The sequence below is a fragment of the Lontra canadensis genome, unplaced genomic scaffold (assembly GCF_010015895.1).
Source record: "Lontra canadensis isolate GAN:19392208 unplaced genomic scaffold, GSC_riverotter_1.0 scaffold4, whole genome shotgun sequence".
Classification (NCBI taxonomy): Eukaryota; Metazoa; Chordata; class Mammalia; order Carnivora; family Mustelidae; genus Lontra; species Lontra canadensis.
Window position 1 is genome coordinate 52,278,956 of NW_022630998.1, and position 19,208 is coordinate 52,298,163.

The following is a 19,208-nucleotide window of genomic DNA, read 5'->3' on the forward strand; positions in this document are numbered from 1 at the left end:
AATTCCAAATTTATTTAAGGTGTACCTTTTTGGAGTTGATACTTGGGAAAGACAGCTGAGCCAACCAGAGCGAATGTCCAGCTTCCTGCAGAAAGTAGAAGTCTCCTGTTGTTAGAGCATTTGCTAGGGGTGGTCATTGTCCCTGTTGATGGGCAAGATGATCTTCTGGGCTGCTGCATGGCTTTTACCACTGCAGATAAAAGTATCCTTTGCTTCAGCAGGATCTAATTGCCCCCAGGTCTTTAGAGAGCTATTTTAGATCACTAGAGTCACCTTGCCCATACCCAACACTCTGATAGTCCTCCCAAACTCACTATTTATAGTACAGATATCCCTTTGCCATAGTTGCTTCTTCCTATGTTTTTATTGATAAGCAAATAAGCTCCTGAGTTCTTATCCATGAAAACAGATGAAATAACATCCTAGCACAGCTTACTTTGTTCTTATATCAAAACAACTTTTCTTTAAACATCTTTTCTCCTAAAACAACTTTTTTTTTGCTTTGTCATAAACAGATTAAAATGATTCACTTAGGTTGTAAACAAGTAGATTTTAAATCATATCAAACCAATACACAGAATAACTTCTCTGCAGTATCTTTATTTTCTAAGTTTTTAATTCCTGTGCTATGTCCACCTTAATTTAAAATGTATTTTTTGTTGGTATTTTATTTAGAATATTTTCACTCTTTATACCCAGGAAGCAATTTTTTCCGGTTAAGTAGTCATTGACAGTTTTAAATTAAGGAAGTTTAATAGGACTATCAATACTAGTTTTGTAATTAGTGGTTCAAAGTAATCTTGAAAAATACTGCTTTTCAGTTTTAAAGTTTAAGACCAAATAAGTCAACTGAATTATTAATTAGTTTTATTATGTAGAAGGAGGAAGGAACTGAAAGATCAAGTTTGTGTTTCTGCTTCTCAGCTAACTCTATTTTTGTGAAATTACTTAACCTTGCCTCAGTTTCTTCCATCTTAATGGAAGATTAATAACAATTACCTTTGAATAATGTACCCTTTATATTCAGGATCATTTCTGATGCTTCACATCTAAATATGTACAATGCATTTTGTGAATCTCTGTTTTAAACAGTTGAGTAAACTTTTTACCGTAAAAAAATAAATTTTGCACTGCTCTATTAGAAAGTTAATTTAGGGGCTAGGACCAGCAATGGTGTAGGCTTTAATTAAAAGTAAAATCATGAACTGAAAATCAAAATGGGTAATTAACATCCTACTAGGTTTTATTATTTAAGTGATTTAGAACAAGTTACCTGACTTCTAGCCTTCTTAAATAATAATATTTTTAAAGTTTATTAAGGTTGGGAACCACAAGTTAAAAAAATATTTTTTTCTCAGTACTTCAGTACATTGTAGAGGCTTGGTGAGAAGTTGTTGAATGAATATATTGTTCAGGGTTTGCCATTACTCAGTATTTTAGTTGTCTCATCTTAAAATACATAATCATTTTTGCTTGTGTGCTCTATAAAACGACACTGAAATAAAGCCCATCAGGACTGGAGATGGTAGGATTTTGACTTCACTTTTTTTGAAAAATCACTATTACATAAGGTACTTCTTTAACATTATTTGTTTCTAGTGAGACTAGTAAGTTAATGAGACCTTTGGCTTAAATGCTGGGCGGGAAAACAGAAGAGGGAAATGGAAAGGAATGACAGAGGAAAGAAAACGCACATATTCTGGGAATAGAATATGTTACCAACATCTATGTCACTTAATAGTGACTTTTTTGACTTTTGACTTTTGCCTACCTCTTACCTCATTACTGCAGAATTTTTCACTTGAAGAGGTTAATCTCAAGAGGCTGCATATGTTTAAAAAAACAAACAAACCAACCAACCAACAAGAAGTCTTCTCATTTGTTTTCTGAGAGGAATAATAGTGGGTTTGAACATTTATTTTCTTGTTACAAAGTACTAAGTATAACATGCATCATTTCATTTAATTTTCAACCACACCAGTGGGGTGGATGCTATTGTTTCAGTTTCACAGTTAGGAAAATAGATTCATGAAGGTTAAGTGGTTAATCTTCAATTACATAAGTAGTGAGTGGCAGGTAAGCATTGCTGACTCAAAGTGTTTTCTTTCTACTGTGTTCTAAATGCTATTTTTAGAAAAATACCAAAGGCAGACTTAAGACTCCGTTAAACAAATACAGCACCAATAAAACCATACTTGTTTTAAGTAGTTTGGCAATAAGAAACAGAAGGTGAAAAATAACAGAGACAAAGGGCAAAGAACAGGAAAGAAGCACAGCATAATGGCAAAGAATACAGGCTCTGAGCTTAGACTGCCTGGGTTTGAATTCTAACTCTCCCACTTACTAACTTTGTAATCAGTTAACTTCTCTGTGCCTTGTATCCTTATTTATAAAATGAGGATAGTCATCGTAACTTAGAGTTGAAGAATAAAAGTAAAGCACTTGCCTTAAATGTTAAAACCTATTTATTTCACTTTATGGAGTTTGCTTTTTTTGTGTGTGTCTGCTTATTTCTGAAATACAACATCCATTTAGAAAAGTGCATAAAGGGGCACCTGGATGGGTCAGTCGGTTAAGCGGCTGCCTCCCACTCGGATCATCCTGGGATCAAGTCCTGCATCGGTCTCCCTGCTCAGCAGAGAGCCTGCTTCTCCCTCTCCCTCTGTCTGCCACTCTACTTGCGCTCTCTCTCTCTCTGTCAAATAAATAAATAAAATCTTTTTTTTTAAGTGCATAAAACAAATATATAATAATAAAGTAAATGGCCATATAAGCAGAATCAAGTTGAAAAATGCAATATTGCCATCACCATTTAAGATCCTCTCCTGTCCGTTCCTTTCACAACCTCTTACTTTACCTGTGTAGAGCAGGGTTTCTCAACCTCAGAACTATTGACATTTTGGACTGAATAATTCTTTGTTGTAGGAAGCTGTTTTGTTCATTGTAGGATATTTAGCAACATCCCTAGTCTCTACCCACTGGGTCTAATAGCACTTTCCCCGGTGATAAAAACCAACTGGGTGAGATCAAATCCTTCTCTATACCTCTCTACAACTCTACCTGCTGTGTACAGAGTAGACAGTAAGGGCAAAAGGGTAGAAGCAGGGAACTCCATCAGAAAACTGTTGTAGAACTCTTGATAACAAATGATGATTTCCAGACCCAGGATATACTTGAAGAGAAAGCCAAGACTATTTTCCTAATGGATTGAGTGTAGAATGTAGAATGAGAAAAAGAAGTCATGAATACTTCTGAGGATTTTGGCCTGAGTAACTAGAAGGATGGTGATACCAGCAACTGAAATCAGGAAAACAATCAGTAAGATACTTTTTTGGAGAAAAAATTAAAAGTTCAGTTTTGATATGTTGGTTGCCTGTTATATCCAAATAAAAATGTTAAGAAGAATATATATATGTATCAAATAATTATATTGTTCATCTAAAACTAATGCAATGTTATATGTCAGTTGTATTAATAAAAAAAAGATGGGAGCACCTGGGTAGCTTAGTCGGTTGAGCATCCAACTCTTGATTTTGCCTCAGGTCATGATCTCAGGGTCATGAGATCGAGCTCCACATTGGGCTCTAAGCTCAGCAGGGACTTTGCCTAGGATTCTCTCTCTCTCCCTCTCCTCCTCCCCCTGTTTGCACGCTGTTTCTAAATAAATAAACAAAATCTTAAAAAAAAAAAAAAAAGATGTTAAGTAGGCAGTTGGATATGCAAATGTTAAATCCAGGAGAGAAATGTTGGCTAGAAATGTTACTGTGGAAGTTGTCATTGTCTAGATCAACAGAACTTTCTGTTATGATGGAAATGTTTAATTTTTACACTGTGCAATATGGTAACCACTAGGTGCATATGGCTACTGAGCACTTCAAATGTAGTTAGTGTGACCCAGGTGTTGAATTTGTTTTAAAATTTAATTTTAATTAATATATATATAGGTATGGGTGACTGGTGGCTGCTGTATTATACAATGCAGGTGTGTTACTAAAACCATGAGATTAGATAATATTATCCACAAATTGAGGGTAGATAGAGAAGGGAACCAACAATGAACCTTGAGACTACAATTTTAAGAATTCTGGGACACAAGAAGTAAACAGTAAATGAGACAAAAGAGGAGAGACCAGTAAGGTATAGAGAAAACTTGGAGCCCTAGTGAATCTAGTTTATTAAGAAGGAAATATATATATGACACTTATTTCTGATGGAGCGAGTAAATTAAATACTGAAAAATAACAACAATTGGCTCTTGGTCATTAGTAATCTAATGAGCACTTTCTGTGTAGTCATGGGAAAGATAGCATGGTTTCAGGAAAGAATGGAAGGATCTTACTATTTTATGCTTTCTATTTTTCCTCCCTTTTTAATGTTTTTCTCCTTTTCCTGCTCTACTATAGTGATTTTAAGTTACATACTATTTTCTGTTATGTTAATAGTTACCTTTAAAATTATAACATGCATTGTTTCAAATATAATGTTGATCTGTACAGTATAAGGACCTCAGAACACTAATTCCAAGAACTTCACTTGACTTTTTTTCCCTTTGGTCTGGAATTTTAATTCCTTTTTTCTACTCTATGATAATATTATTAATTCTGGTTGGAAATAATTAAACTTCTTGAATTTGTGGATTGTTATCTTTTATGAATTGTGGAAAATTCTCAGCCACTCTCTCCAGATGTTACCTCTGCTATCTCCTCTCTGTGGTTCTCCAATTACATGCACGTTAGACCTTCTTTTTCTATCTCCCATGTCTCTTAACTTGTCTTCCACATTTACTTTTTTTCTCTTTCTCTGCTGTTCTAGATAGTTTCTAGTATTGTTCTATATATTCATATATCTATATATAGAATGTATCTATATATTTTATAATATTACTAAATATATATTTATTATGTATTTTATATATTCTATATATTTTAAAATATAACTATACATTCTAGTTCATCAGTTTTGAACTTTAAAACCCATCCATCACGTTTTAAATTTTGGTTGTTTTATTATTGGAGGGGGTTAAAATTCATTCTGGTTCTTGTCAAACATGCTGAGTTACTTTTTGGTAATCCTTGGTTTTACAGAATACATTTATTGCAATGTGTACTGGGAATTAGATTTGAGGTTGTAAACTAAGCTGGTGGAATGAGCTTTTTATATGCAAAGTGAGATATTTTTATTTATTTATTTATTTATTTGTCAGAGAGAGAGAGAGAGAGCACAGGCAGACAGAGGCAGAGGGAGAAGCAGGCTCCCCGCCAAGCAAGGAGCCCGATGTGGGACTCGATCCCAGGATGCTGGGATCATGGAGCCGAAGGCAGCTGCTTAACCAACTGAGCCACCCAGGCGTCCCATGCAAAGTGAGATATTAATGTAATCTTTTAAAATCTTTTTAAAGATTTATTTATTTATTTTTGAGAGAGAGTAAGAGAACATGTGAGCTGTGGGAGGGGCAGAGGGAGAGAGAACCCTCAAGTAGACTCCTTGCTGAGAGCCCTGATGCAGGGCTCAATCCCAGGATCCTGAGGTCATGACCTGGGTCCAAATCAAGAGTTGGTCACTTAATCAACTGAACTACCCAGCACACCATTAAGTCAAAACTTCTTTTTTTTTTTTTTTTAAGATTTATTTATTTGAGAAGGGGAGAGAGAAAGAGAGCATGAGCAGTGGGGAGGGGCAGAGGGAGAGGGACAAACAGACTCCTTGCTGAGCAGGGAGCCTGATGTAGGGCTCAATCCCAGGATCCCAGAATCATGGCCTGAGCTGAAGGCAGATGCTTAACTGACTGAGCCACCCAGCCTCCCCAAATCAAAAATTCTTTATAACAAGTTGATAATAGAAGGAAAAAACCCTCTTTTTTGTTTAAGATTTTATTTATTTATTTATTTGAGAGAGAGAGAGAATGTGCACAAGTGGGGAGCAAAAGCAGAAGGAGAGGGAGAAGCAGGCTTCCCGCTGAGCAGGGAGCCTGATGTAGGGTTCAATCCCAGAGGACCCCCAGATCACGACCTGAGCCAAAGGCAGACACTTAACCAACTGAGCCCCGAAACCCTCTTGAATTTAGCTTCTGTGAATTTAGCTTCTTTAAGTACATTGTGCTTAAAATTTTCTTTTGTTGTTTGTTTTACTTTTTTGTTTTAATTTCAGTATAGTTAACATTCAGTGTTTTATTAGTTTCAATGTACGATACAGTGATTCAGCAGTTCCATATACTACTCAGTGCCCATTAAGATAAACACACTCCTTAATCCCCATCACCTATTTCACCCATCCACTCCACAAACCTCCCCTCTACTAACCATCTGTTTGTTTTCTGTAGTTAAGAAGTTGTTGTTTGGTCTGTCTCTTTTGTTTGCTGTTTTGTTCCCAAATTGTACCTGTGAATGTACCATATAGATTGGTCTTTCTCTGACTGGCTTATTTTGCTTAGTATTACCCTCTCTAGATCCAACTATGTTGCTGCAGATGGCAAGATTTCATATTTTTTTGGCTGAATAGTATTCCATTGTGTATATATCCACTTTGTTTTTTATTTAAAGATGGGAAGCATAATTGTTTTCTAGTATTATTTTGATAATTCCTATAGTTGAAGGCCTTATGAATCTATCTGGTTCTCACTAAAAGCATTTTATTTCTTTGCATGCTAGATTATTTTTTACTGTGTACTATTCAGTGTCCTTGGAAGATTGTTAGCAGGTCTTCTTTGAGGCATGGGATCAAGGTGTGTCCTCACAGAAAAGATTTATATTTGTTTCTAGCAGTTACCTAGAAGTCCTACCAAGCAATTTAACCTTAAGTTATATTCCTGGCTTTAAGTATTCTTTGACCTCCTGCAAATCCACATGAAGCACAGTTTGTTGTATGGAATACTTCCTCCTCCACAGATGCATGCCTGCGAGCACGTGTGTGCACACACACGCTGCCTGTGGGCATAGTCAAGAAATCTTGTTTGTAGTTCCCTTGTGAGGGAGTGAGGCACTTCTACTGCTTGTTAATTCCCAGTGCAATGGTAAAGATCTTTGTACTCCCCACTGTGTTACTGGGAGAAGGGAAAGGGCATGATTTCTTATTACATCATTCCTTACTTTGGGTGAGTCCCAGGTTTTATCTCCTATTTTCCTAGTACTTCACAAGGCCTTGAAAACCTCGGTCCCATTTTCTCCTGGTACAACAAATACTCTGTGGGCAGAAGCAGTTTCTCGAGCTGTGTACCTCACTAGGTTCCTTAACTGTACCTACTAATTGCCTGATTACCATCATTATTTTTGATGCTTTTCAAAAGATGTTTTCTGTATTTTACCCAATATTTTTATAGTTGTTTTCTACAGGAAAATGGGTCCAAATAGCCTAATCTGTTTTGCTACCAGAAACATATTGGGGCAATTGCCCCACTTATTTTTTAGTAAGCTGAAAAATAAACAGTAACTCCAATTCAGCTTAGCTAATTTCTGATAAAAGATTTCCAGGCATATACCTCATTAAGATATCATTAGCAAACTCCTATATTTTTCCAATATCTTATGCTTGCAAATGTATTACTTGTTAGTAGTAAAATAATTTTAATTAAGTTTTATAGTTTTTATTCTTTCTTATTTATATAGGACTTACTTCATCAGTGTTTAGAGGCTAAGAAAAGTGGCAGATATGGATAGTGATTCTAGGCATCTTCTCATACCGGAGGTCAATCATGAAATAATAAATCCTGGACCTATGAATATCCAGTTTGATTCATCAGATCTAAGATCCAAAAGGTAAGTGATTAAAATAAAACATTTATTTCATAGCCAGAGTTTTTAATTATTAGACTAGAACTATGTAGCCAAATACATATAGCTTTGAATATAAAATATCCAGTTACTTAACAGCATCTATATGTTTGTATGTGGAAGGGAAAAAATACGAATACACTTTAATCTTTTATATTTAAGCTCACCATTTGTGTTGTAGAAGGGGTTGGCTTAAATTTTACAAAGTAAGATGCATTTATGTAATTCATTTAACAAATATATATTGATTATCTGCTTTCTGCAAGGTAATATACTAGGTACGGGGGATAAAACAGTAAAATTAATACATAATCCTAACTTTCACAGAGCTTAAATTCCAGCAAATAGTTTAAGATAATTTGAGTTTAAAATTTATTTCATTGCATACCTAGAAAACCTGAAAGAATCCATTAAGAAATTATAAATAGAGAATTCAGTAAAGTGGCTGTTCATAAAATAAACAAAAATAAGTAGTATTCCAGTAATAAGGTGTAATGGGAGAAAAGAAAAAGTAAGAGTAGCCTAACAGTGTGCAAATCTACATGAGAGAAACTTCAAAATAAGATTTAGAGTGTTTTTCCATATATGAGATGCTGACTGTGAGTTGAACTGTTCTTTCTTTTTGTAATTTAACACAAAGATGAACTGCTACCAGTACTCCTATGAAGTAATCTCTTAGGACTTAGAGATTTTTTTTTAACTTATTGAAAGAACCCTTGAGCTTATTTGGTATTTTATCGTCTATCTCTTATGCAATTATAAAAATAAAAACAAAATATTTCAGTTAAGATATTACTTACTGATACTTCACATTTAGAATATGATCCTTTGCAATCAGTTTTCTAACTTGGTGTCATCAAAATTGTTTTTTGTTTCCCCTCCAACACCCTGTTGTCCTTTATATCATTAAGAATGTAATAATGTAGTACTTGTTAAGAGAATTTTCTTTCAAATCAATGGCACTTTCTTTAGTTTGGATGCTTGCACTTTCCTGATCTTACCAGAAGGTGTCACAGGTTTTCTGACAATAATATGGCTTATATTTCTTCTCAAATGGTCCTTAAATGGTTTGATGACTGAAATGACCAGTCATTTATAATTTACCTATAATTTACAGTGTACCGCTCATTTACAATTAACTGTCGTACCACCAGGAATAATTACCTTTATGACAACCACCTGGCTGATAGTGATTAAAAGATGTTCTGGATTATGAGATATGTCCATATTTTTTAAATGTTTAAGAATTGGTAAAATATGACATATAAGGAAAAGGCATATTTTGCGGTCAGTGGAAGGACTCTAAAATATAGTCTTAATGCTCTTTAAATTTTAGTCCATAAATTTAATGTCTCCCTCAACCCCCCAAAATGCCAGCAGCCAATTCCAAAGTTTATATGGCCCAGCAGTTTCACTTCTAAGCATTAACTCACAATATCAAATAATATATGTACAAGATTATTTAATGCAGTATTTTTTTTAAATAGTAAAAGATTTAAAACAACCAGAATGTCTTTTCTTAGAGGACTACATAAATAAATTTTGGCACATTGATATAATGGAATATTTTTCACCCATTAAAACGAAGGAAGTGGCTTTATTACATATCAAAAAGAAACAAGTCTTCAGCTTGTTTTGTTAAATCAGAAAAAGTACACAACAGTGTAGTGTACCATCATTTGGGTAAAAATAAACTCTAAAACTGGGTATGCTACAATATGTATAAATGATTCTGGAAGAACAAGTAGTAAATTTTAAGAGTGGTTGCCTCCTCAGAGAGAAACAGTGCTTGAGTACAGATGCTGTTGGGTAAATACCCAACGATTCAACTACCTTAAGAGTTCTTGGCCACAGAATCTTAATCTTGTTAACAGAGGCAGTAGGTTCCAATCCAAGAGATAAAGGAGGATTGAAGCTAGAGATGGCAATGTGAAATTTGTCATAAAGAAATGTATCGTTGTCATTTACATAGTGGCCACCACAGAAGATAATGAAATGAATCTTAAAATTTTCACTTGTGTATTCCAACATCAAGTGAGTACAAAAATTTATGAATGCTGATTGAATACTCAGGATTTTCTTGAAACATCTAAATTCTATGATAAATAATTGACCACTGTGACAATAGAATATAGGTCATTAAAGTGCATTCCAATTGGCAGGAGTTTGGACAGTTCCCTGAGAATCTGTTTAACCAGGTAGATTAAATGGAAATATATTTTCTATAATGGAACTCGTCAAAATGAGAAGGGATCAACTATTGACAATCATGAGATCACTACCTGGGTAAGCATGTTTTAAGGAAGGCAAATATTGGGGTGCCTGGGTGGCTCAGTGGGTTAAGCCTCTGCCTTTGGCTCAGGTCATGATCTCAGGGTCCTGGGATTGAGCCCCGCATTGGGCTCTCTGCTCATTGGGGAGCCTGCTTCCCCCTGCCTCTCTGCCTGCTTGTGATCTTATCTCTCTCTCTCTGACAAATAAATAAATAAAATCTTAAAAAAAAAAAAAAGAAAAAAGAAGGCAAATATTTATAGGCACTTTGCAGTATTGAATGCTAATTTGCTTGTGAAATAATTTCTGCTTAAGAAAACAGGAACTAGGGGTGCCTGGGTGGCTCAGTGGTTGAGCCTCTGCCTTCAGCTCAGGTCATGATCTCAGGGTCCTGGGATCGAGTCCCTAGTTGGACTCTGCCTGGCAGGGAGCCTGCTTCCTTCCTCCTCTCTCGCTCTGCCTGCCTCTCTGCCTACTTGTGATTTCTCTCTCTCTCTCTGTCAAATAAATAAATAATCTTAAAAAAAGAAAAGAAAAAAAGAGAAGAACCAGCTTAGACAACTATTTCTAACACTGATCATTTTGGAGTTACCATATAACTTTGGTGATATCCCATTATAATATTACTTGTGTAATATTATTATGTAGATATATTTTAAAATCTACTTACTTCTTAAAATTAGGCTTTTAGCCTCATCTTCATAGGTTTATGAAATGATGAGTTTCATCATTATTCTAATATGCATTATGATAAATATCAAGTAGTTAAAATAGCATTGGTCTTTGTGCTACCTAAAAATCATCTTACATGTAACCACACTTTGGGAAACTGTGTTTGGCCATCAGAGAATAGAAAACAACATTTGATACTTTTAATTTGCTTTTCCTCAGTTTAGCTTGTGATTAATTTTCTCTCTTCCACTAGGTGGCAATCAAAATCATCTATCAGTTCAAATGTAACAATTTTAAGAACTCCTTTGAGCTGATAGTGTGCTGGATCTGCTTATGACATTGGTGGAACTGGGGTCTAATTAGACTCGTGGAGGATGAAGCTTGTCACTGTAGAATAGGAATACATGTCATAACCATTTGGATCTTTTGAGGAACTTCTGCAAAGTATACGTGTATACTTCTCTCTACATACCTCTTCTCCCTCTCAGTTTTTCACCTGGCTTGGGGTGGAGTTAGGAATGTGCGTGGAGGGACAGAAAGGTTTAGAAATCTCCTGTATTGTATGTGATATATTCCATTGGCAATCACTGGTCCAAGAGATTGTCTTCCTGCTTTTCCCAGACTTTCTGGTAACCAAGGATATAGTTGGTATTCAGAATTGCTTCATACTGTGATGCTGCTCTGGGATTATGCCCCTTGGGAGTTGAACATTCCAGCCAGTCTAAAACCAGATTATGAAGTGGTTATTTTGTTTTTGAGCTCCCCTTTTTCAGTTCTCTTCTATCAACATTTCCTTTTCCATTTTTCCTAGGGTATAGGGCTTTCATGCTCCTTTTGTATCCCAGTGTTCCCCCAGAGCAATAATTGACCCAGCAGTTTCCTCTTAGGCAATGCTTGGTAAATCATACTTTTTGTCACCCCTTTTTCACTAGTTCTTTTTTTTTTTTTTCTCATCAACTGTTTTCTTTTTTTTTTTTTTTAAATTTCTTTTCAGCGTAACAGTATTCGTTGTTTTTGCACCACACCCAGTGCTCCATGCAATACGTGGTTCCCCCAACCTCACACCCCCCCGCCCCTTCAAAACCCTCAGGTTGTTTTTCAGTGTCCATAGTCTCTCATGGTTCACCTTTCCTTCCAATTTCCCTCAACTCCCTTCTCCTCTCCATCTCCCCATGTCCTCCATGTTATTTGTTATGCTCCACAAATAAGTGAAACCTTATGAGAATTGGCTCTCTCTGCTTGACTTATTTCACTCAGCATTGTTCTTATCTGTCCTATTCTTGTAGGGATCTGTTGTCTGTTTGGTGTTTTGATGGAAAACAGTCTTAGGTGTCAGAGACCTAGTTTATTACCTTTCCATAGCTATTTGCATTTTAATATGGAGAATCCTGGAAATGTAAAAGCCTGACCTAAAAGTTAGGGGTTTTTGTTTTGTTTTGTTTTGGTAATTGACAATATTGCAAGAACTCTGGTAAGTCAGTGGGACAGAGGTAGATATTGAAAATAAGCAGCATTCCTGGTACCTTCAAACACACTGTGTCATGGCCCCTGTTTTTTTTAGAATGTCTACTAGTCTGCACATATGTCAGCTGGCCTCTTTCTGTTTCCTTTGGCAATAATACTACCCCTGAATAGCAGCCTGAATTGACTCTTTTGGATACTTGTGGTGCTGGGAGAGAGAAGGAATAACAAAGCAAAGTGAGGAGTTTATTAATTTGTAAGGGTAGATCTGGGCCCAATAGTAATAATTGGAAGCGGTTACTGAAGCTTGGTAGTTCCACAGATAGGGATTATGGAGATGTATAACAAGAGATAGAAAAGTAGTTTTCCCAGGGCTGCTGATTTACTGCATAAATTATATTTTGAGAATGTGCCATCCATGTTAAGTAGATGGGACTAGGGTCTTGACAATATATCAGTGACAAGGATGGCCCACTTGCTGATGCAGCGCTACTTCTATACCCTCCATCTCTTCCTTATTTTTCTTCTATTCTCTTCCCTCTCCTGTCTACTTTTCTCCTTCTTCTCCACGTTTCCATCCCCATGTTACTTTTCCACAGTGGAACCCTTTTTTGCTAAATGCTTACATGCATATGTGTGCATCTGTGTGCATTTGGTAATGCATCAAAATCTGAAATGATTTTTTTCTAATGGATTATTTTCATTTTCCTCTATAACTTACATATTATCTTCAGTATAGACAGTCTACTACTTTTATAATGAGAACCAAGTTATTCAGAAAATATAGCATTCAGGAACACCTGGGTGGTTTAGTCAGTTAAAGCATCTACCTTCTGCTTAGGTCATGGTCCCAGCGTCCTGGGATTGAGCCCCACATTGGGCTTTCTACTCTGTGGGGACTCTGCTTCTCCCTCTGCCCCTCCCCTGCTCATGTGCATTCGTTCTCTCTCTCAAATAAATAAAATCTTAAAAAAAAAAGAAAATATAGTAGTCTTATAATTTAGGGTAAAAGTAGTATATGCAAAATAAAAACTCATTTTCTTAAAAGCATTATTTAAATCACCTGTGCTTCTGTGGAATGTTACAAATCATGTTTTTTTCTCTACTTGGTGGAACTTTTTTAGTAGGTGGGTATAAGGAAGTTTCTGACAACAGAAACATAAGGAAATAAATTCCATCACATAGAGGCAAACATTGTTGAAATATTTTGGTACATTTCATCTTGTCCCTCTTTTCTATGATTTTTTTTTTGTGTGAGGTCACATAGTATTTACAATTTAAGGTACTGCTCATTCAGTGTAAATTCATTACTTCTCCCTAGCTATCTCCCTGCCTGCCTCCTCTCTCTGCCTCTTTCACTCCCTCTCCACTTGCCGCCTCCTGTCCTTTTTTCTTATATTTTTACTTTTGTCAGCAAACATTCACTAAGCACTTGTAGTGTGCAAGAAGTACTCGAACACAAGCCCTTACCTCCAGGGAAGGAGATAGACACGCACTGAGAAAAAGGGAGCACTATGATGAACAGTTATAAATATTTTGATTTTATTTTTTTTAACTCAGTACTCATTTTTCACTAGGAAAAATACTGGTTTATCCCATCCTGAGCTAGCATTACCAAGAATCCTGTGGAATTATCTTCCCGTGAGTAACTATGCTGTAGGGTCTGGCTGAGCCCAGCCAGAAATCCAATGAAGCCATTTGTAGTACTGATGGCTAGGTGTTTTGGGGGCTTTCTGTGCAGGTACTGCTCTGAGTAAGGATGTTTGTTGTGGTAGTTTTTTTGGACTGAAGTTGAAGTTCTTTCCTTTGATTTTTGTTTTATTTGTAATATGTAGTCTTACAAATATGTGGTAGATCTTCTAAAGGATTAAGCTGGGTGAAGTTTACTAATATCTGGTTACAAGCATTTCTAAAGGAAAGACCTATTCAGATGCTCCCTGACATAGATGTGACAAAGGCATGAGGCCTCCTTCCTGCTTATCCCCTCTGCCCACCGGGAAGGGGAATAGAAGTCCTTATCTCCACTTCTAAGTCACTAAGGAGACTTTCAATGTCTGGCAGGAGTTAGCAAACTTTTTTCTGTAAAGGGCCAGATAGTAAATATTTTAGGCTTTGTGGTCCTATGAATTAAACTTCACCATTTTGTGGTGAGAATAGCCATAGAATACAAAATTACATGGACATGGCCGTGATCCAATAAAACATGCCATAGACTGGATTTGTCCTATCCTGCCATAATCTAACATCCTTAATCTTTAAAAATGAGTTTTAGGGACTCAGGTATATGGTTCCTACCACTGTGACTCCTAGGGATACCTTTTGCCTTGTTTCTGGAAAAGCTAGAAAGTAAAGCCTACTCACCTTAATTTCACTCTACTCCCACAACTGCTTCTAATAAAACTGTTCTCATAATAATTATTCCAATCAAAGTGGTCCTAGCCTTTTCTCATAATAATTATTCCAATTATTCCAATCAAAGTCTCTAGCCTTTCCCTGAACTCAGGTCATGATCTCAGGATCGTGAGATAAAACACTGCATCAGGCTCTGAGCTCAGAACAGAGTCTGCCTGTCCCTTTCCCTCCCCTTCTGTCCCTCCCCTCACTCTCTCACTCTCTCTGAAAATGAATAAATAAAATCTTTTTAAAAAAGGAATTCTTAATATGAGAAAATGCTTACAATATATATTTGGGGGGGTGGCATTTCAGTGATCCTTAAGCACAATTTTTACTGTAAAACTTTTTACTTCTCCTTGAAACCTGGTACTTTCCCCTTGTATATCATTCTGGCTTCAGTTTCTATCCCTAGAGTTTATAGCAGTTAAAATCCTTGGATGACCTTGCCAGAGGACTTTAGGCCTGCATCAGGGGCATGAAGTTAAAAGGAAAGGAAATTTTAGTTAAAATGCTGACCTGGCATTTTTCTTCTTCTTCTTCTTTTTTTTTTTTTTAATGGAGAATATTTAGGTTACAAAACGGGAAATTTTATTTCTTTTCCAGAAATTCTTTTTTTTTTTTTAAGATTTTTAATTTATTTGACAGAGAGAGAGAGAGACAGTGAGAGACAGAACACAAGCAGGGGGAGTGGGAGAGGGAGAAGCAGGCTCCCTGCTCAGCAGGGAGTCAGATGCGGGGCTTGATCCCAGAACCCTGGGATCAGGGCCTGAGCCGAGGGCAGACCTTTAACCATCTTACTCACCCAGGCGCCCCTCTTTTCCAGAAATTCTTTTGGTGGATTTGTGTAAGAAGGAGAGTAGTAATTGGCATGACGTTGCAGGCTGAAGCCTACCCTTTATTTATAATTAAGATATACCCTTTATTTCAAAATATTGTTAATGATATTCTTAATTTATTGCACTTAAGTTTATTGGGACAATTTGTGATTTATTTTGGCATTTTCATAGGGCGGTTAAAAGGAAGAGTTGCTGGAGAACTATACTGTCTTGGAGATTTTTCCCACATTCCTAATCTTCCTTTTTTGAGGTCACTCATCATGTCCCGTTTGGATCTGCTTTTTCTAGGTGGAAGATAGGATGCAGTGATGGTGGTGGTATTATTTTATGTCAACCTAGAGATAGTGAAAATACTGATTGATGCTTTTATTACATGGAATACATACCAAGATACTAGTGTTGGCATTTGCCTCATTATTACAATTGTTATTTTGACTATTTTTATGTTTAATAACAGATTCATTCAAAGGCCATTTACAACTTCGGAAGTTTTTACATGTTAGAAAGTTTCATCCATGTATAATATATCCAGATAATGTATCTATATCCAGATAGAAGTTTTTATTGGTGACAAACATCATTTTCAGCAATAATATTATGTACAATGGAAACATTTCTCTCTTTTTTTAAAGATTTTATTTATCTGACAAAGAGAGACAGAGCGGGAGAGGGAATACATGCAGGTGGAATGGGAGAGGGAGAAGCAGGCTTCCCACCAAGCAGAGAGCCTGATGCAGGGCTCTGTTCTGTGTGGAGCTTAATGTGGGGCTCCATCCCAGGACTGTGGGATCATGACCTGAGCCAAAGGCAGACGCTTAACGATTGAGCCACCTAGGCACCCCAGTGGAAACATTTCTAAACATCCATTATCAGAATATTCTCTACTCAGTGTGAATTTTTAAAAAGCAGCTACTTTCTTGGGGCACCTGGGTGACTCAGTCATTCAGTGTCTGACTCTTGATTTCATCTTGGGTCTCAATCTCAGATGATGAGTTCAAGCCCCGCCCAGCGTGGAGCCTAGTTAAGTATGTGGAGGCTTTTAGGTTTTTAATGCATGCTGTGTACCTATATAGCATACTTTTGATAGCGGCTTGCCATCGCAGGAGGAGTTAATGTATTTTAAACAATTGTCTTTTCATAGAAAAGTAGGTAACTTGTGTTTGAGTTTGACACATCTTTATTAATAGTTTGCCGAAAGATAACCAGTAAACTTCTGTATGATACACAAGATTTTTTTGGTCCGTTTTCATCTCCTTACTAAATTTTGAAAGAATGGGTTAATTCAAGTTATATTTTTAAAGTCTTTTATCACTTGATATATGTACAGAAGACTATATAGCATGTATGTACATTTTTTTTAAAGATTTTATTTATTTGAGAGAGAAACCACAAGCAAGGGGAGAGGCAGAGATAGAGAGAGAAGTAGCCTTGCTGCTAAGCAAGGAGCAAGAACCAGGGGCTCAGTCCCAGGACCCTGAGATCATAACCTGAGCTGAAGGCAGACACTTAACTGAGTAAGCCACCCAGGCACCCCATATGGACAATTTTAAAAAATAATTGTAAAACCAACACCTATGCAGCCAACACCAAGGTATAGAAAGAGCAGCACCCCAGAAGTTCCTCATATGTCCTTTACCAAACACATCCTCCTTCCTCCCTACAGGTTCACCACTCTCCAGATGTTTGTGTGACCATTTCCCTACTTTTATTTATTTATTGTCGCTGTATCCCTAAAGACTGAATTCAGTTTTACCTTTTTGTGCGCTTCATGTAAATGAGATCATTCTATATATATTATTTTAGAATTTTTGTTCAGCAATGTAATTTCCATCCAAGTTGTATGTAACAGTATTTCTTTCCCATGCTTTCTGCTATTTTATTCTATGACATCTGAAGTTTATGTATACTTATATTCTACTCTAGTTAGACATTTGGGTTGTCTCCAATGTGAAGATCTTACAATTAATGTTCTTATAAATATTATTGTATGTGTGTCTTAGCATACATGTGTAAGAACTTTTCTAGGATATATGTATGTGAATATTCAACTTAACTAGATAATGCCACACTCTTTTCCACAAGAGTTAAACCAGTTTACATTCCCACTGTAGTGTGTAAGAGTTTCCATTACTCTACCTCCTGCTAGTGCTTGGTATTGTCAGATTTTAAAATCTTAGCAATTCTGGTGAACATATAATGGAATCTCATGTTTCCTGCCCAAAAGAATGAGGTTGGGAAAGTGTTATTAATGATTACTCATTGTGGGGTTATGGGTGATTTTTATATTTGTTATGCTTTTTTTATGCTTTCTGAAGTATTTATACTTAACTTGTTAGCTACCACTCCATTTCTTTGGCTCCTTTTTACAAAAAACTCTTTGCAAGGATTATTTATACTCACCATATCCAATTTTTCTCTTGAACCCAATTCAGACAGGCCTTTGCCATTACTACTCCACTGAAAGTACTCACATACAGTCACCAGTGGTCATTTCATGGATCAGTTCTCATCTCATTTGACTTAGCAGTAACACTTCACACAGTTAATCATTCTGTCCTCTTGAAAAATGGTTAATTGGTTTGAAGATAACACACTAAATTAATATAGTAAATTGATTTTTGTATAAGTTGCTGCTTCTTTTGTACAGTATGTAACACTTTGATTACTTCCTCCATCATTTCTCCCCCACTTTATTTTAAACATTTTAAACCTACAGAAAAGTTGAAAGAATTATCCCCATAACTTTTCATTAACATTTTTCCTGATTCTAAAGTAATACAGGCACCTGGGTGGCTCAGTTGGTTGAGTGACTGCCTTCAGCTCAGGTCATGATCTTGGAGTCCCAGGATCTAGTCTTGCAGCTAGCTCCCTGCTCAGCAGGGGGGGTCTACTTCTCCCTCTGACCTTCCGCCTCTCATGCTTGCTCACTCTCTCAAAATAAATAAATAAAATCTTTTTTTAAATAAATAAATAAATAAAAGTAATGCAAGTTTTGATGATCGTACTATGGTTATATAAGATATCATCATTGGGGAACCTGAGTGGAGTGTACTCCACTCTCTGTACTGTTTTTCTAACTTCTTTGTGACTGTAAATAATTTCAAAATACTGGGGCATCTGGCTGGCTCAATTGGTAGGGCATGCAACTCTAGATCTTTGGACTGTGAGTTCGAGCCCCATGTTGGGCATGGAGTTAGTTTTTAAAAATTATTTCAAAGTGGACTTTTTCTTAAAGTGATATATGATATTTTATTCACCATATTCTAATGAGCTTTTATGATATGCCAAGTACTATCCTAGCCCCTGAGAATATAGGAGTGACCAAATTGACAAAAATCCTTGCTGTTACGGAACTTGTATTTACCGGAAGCAACCAATAATATATAAGTATATATTGTGTTAGGTAGTATAAATGCTAAGGAGATATTGTAAAGCAGAGAAAATATGTGAAATGACAAGTGTAGAGAAGATGGGTTGAAATTTTAGCTATGCTGTCAAGGATAGCTAAATACCTTATTCCTTAAGTGAGGAAAGAATTGAAAGAAGTAAAGAAGCAAGCCATGCAGATACTTAGTGGAAAGGCCTTCGGAGCCTTTGTGTTTTACCTGAAATTGGTAACAAAGGTCCTGAGTATGGGTGCATGCTTGTAGTGTTTCAGGAATTGTGAGGAGGCTAGTGTGATGTGGTAAATAATGAAGTCCAAGAGGTGGGGTTGGAGAGAGGGACAAGATCAGTCTAATATATATGAATCAGGAGCTCAGGCTAGAGATGATAGTTTGAGTGCCATCAGCATATACATGATATTTAA

General features: G+C 36.3%; 1 protein-coding gene across 5 annotated transcripts in view; it reads left to right on the forward strand.

Moving 5' to 3' along the window:
- Positions 1-19,208, forward strand: part of SLC38A9 (solute carrier family 38 member 9) — an 81,086-nt gene that overhangs the window by 6,800 nt on the left and 55,078 nt on the right. For 2 of the 5 annotated variants that reach the window (XM_032850435.1, XM_032850443.1), the window contains exon 2: positions 7,602-7,751. In XM_032850435.1, coding sequence (XP_032706326.1) covers positions 7,645-7,751 — 107 coding nt within the window. In that variant the 5' untranslated portion in view covers positions 7,602-7,644. Of the gene's footprint in view, positions 1-7,601; positions 7,752-9,390; positions 10,053-19,208 lie in introns of those variants that run through there. The other 3 variants (XM_032850468.1, XM_032850452.1, XM_032850461.1) reach the window with 3 other exon arrangements.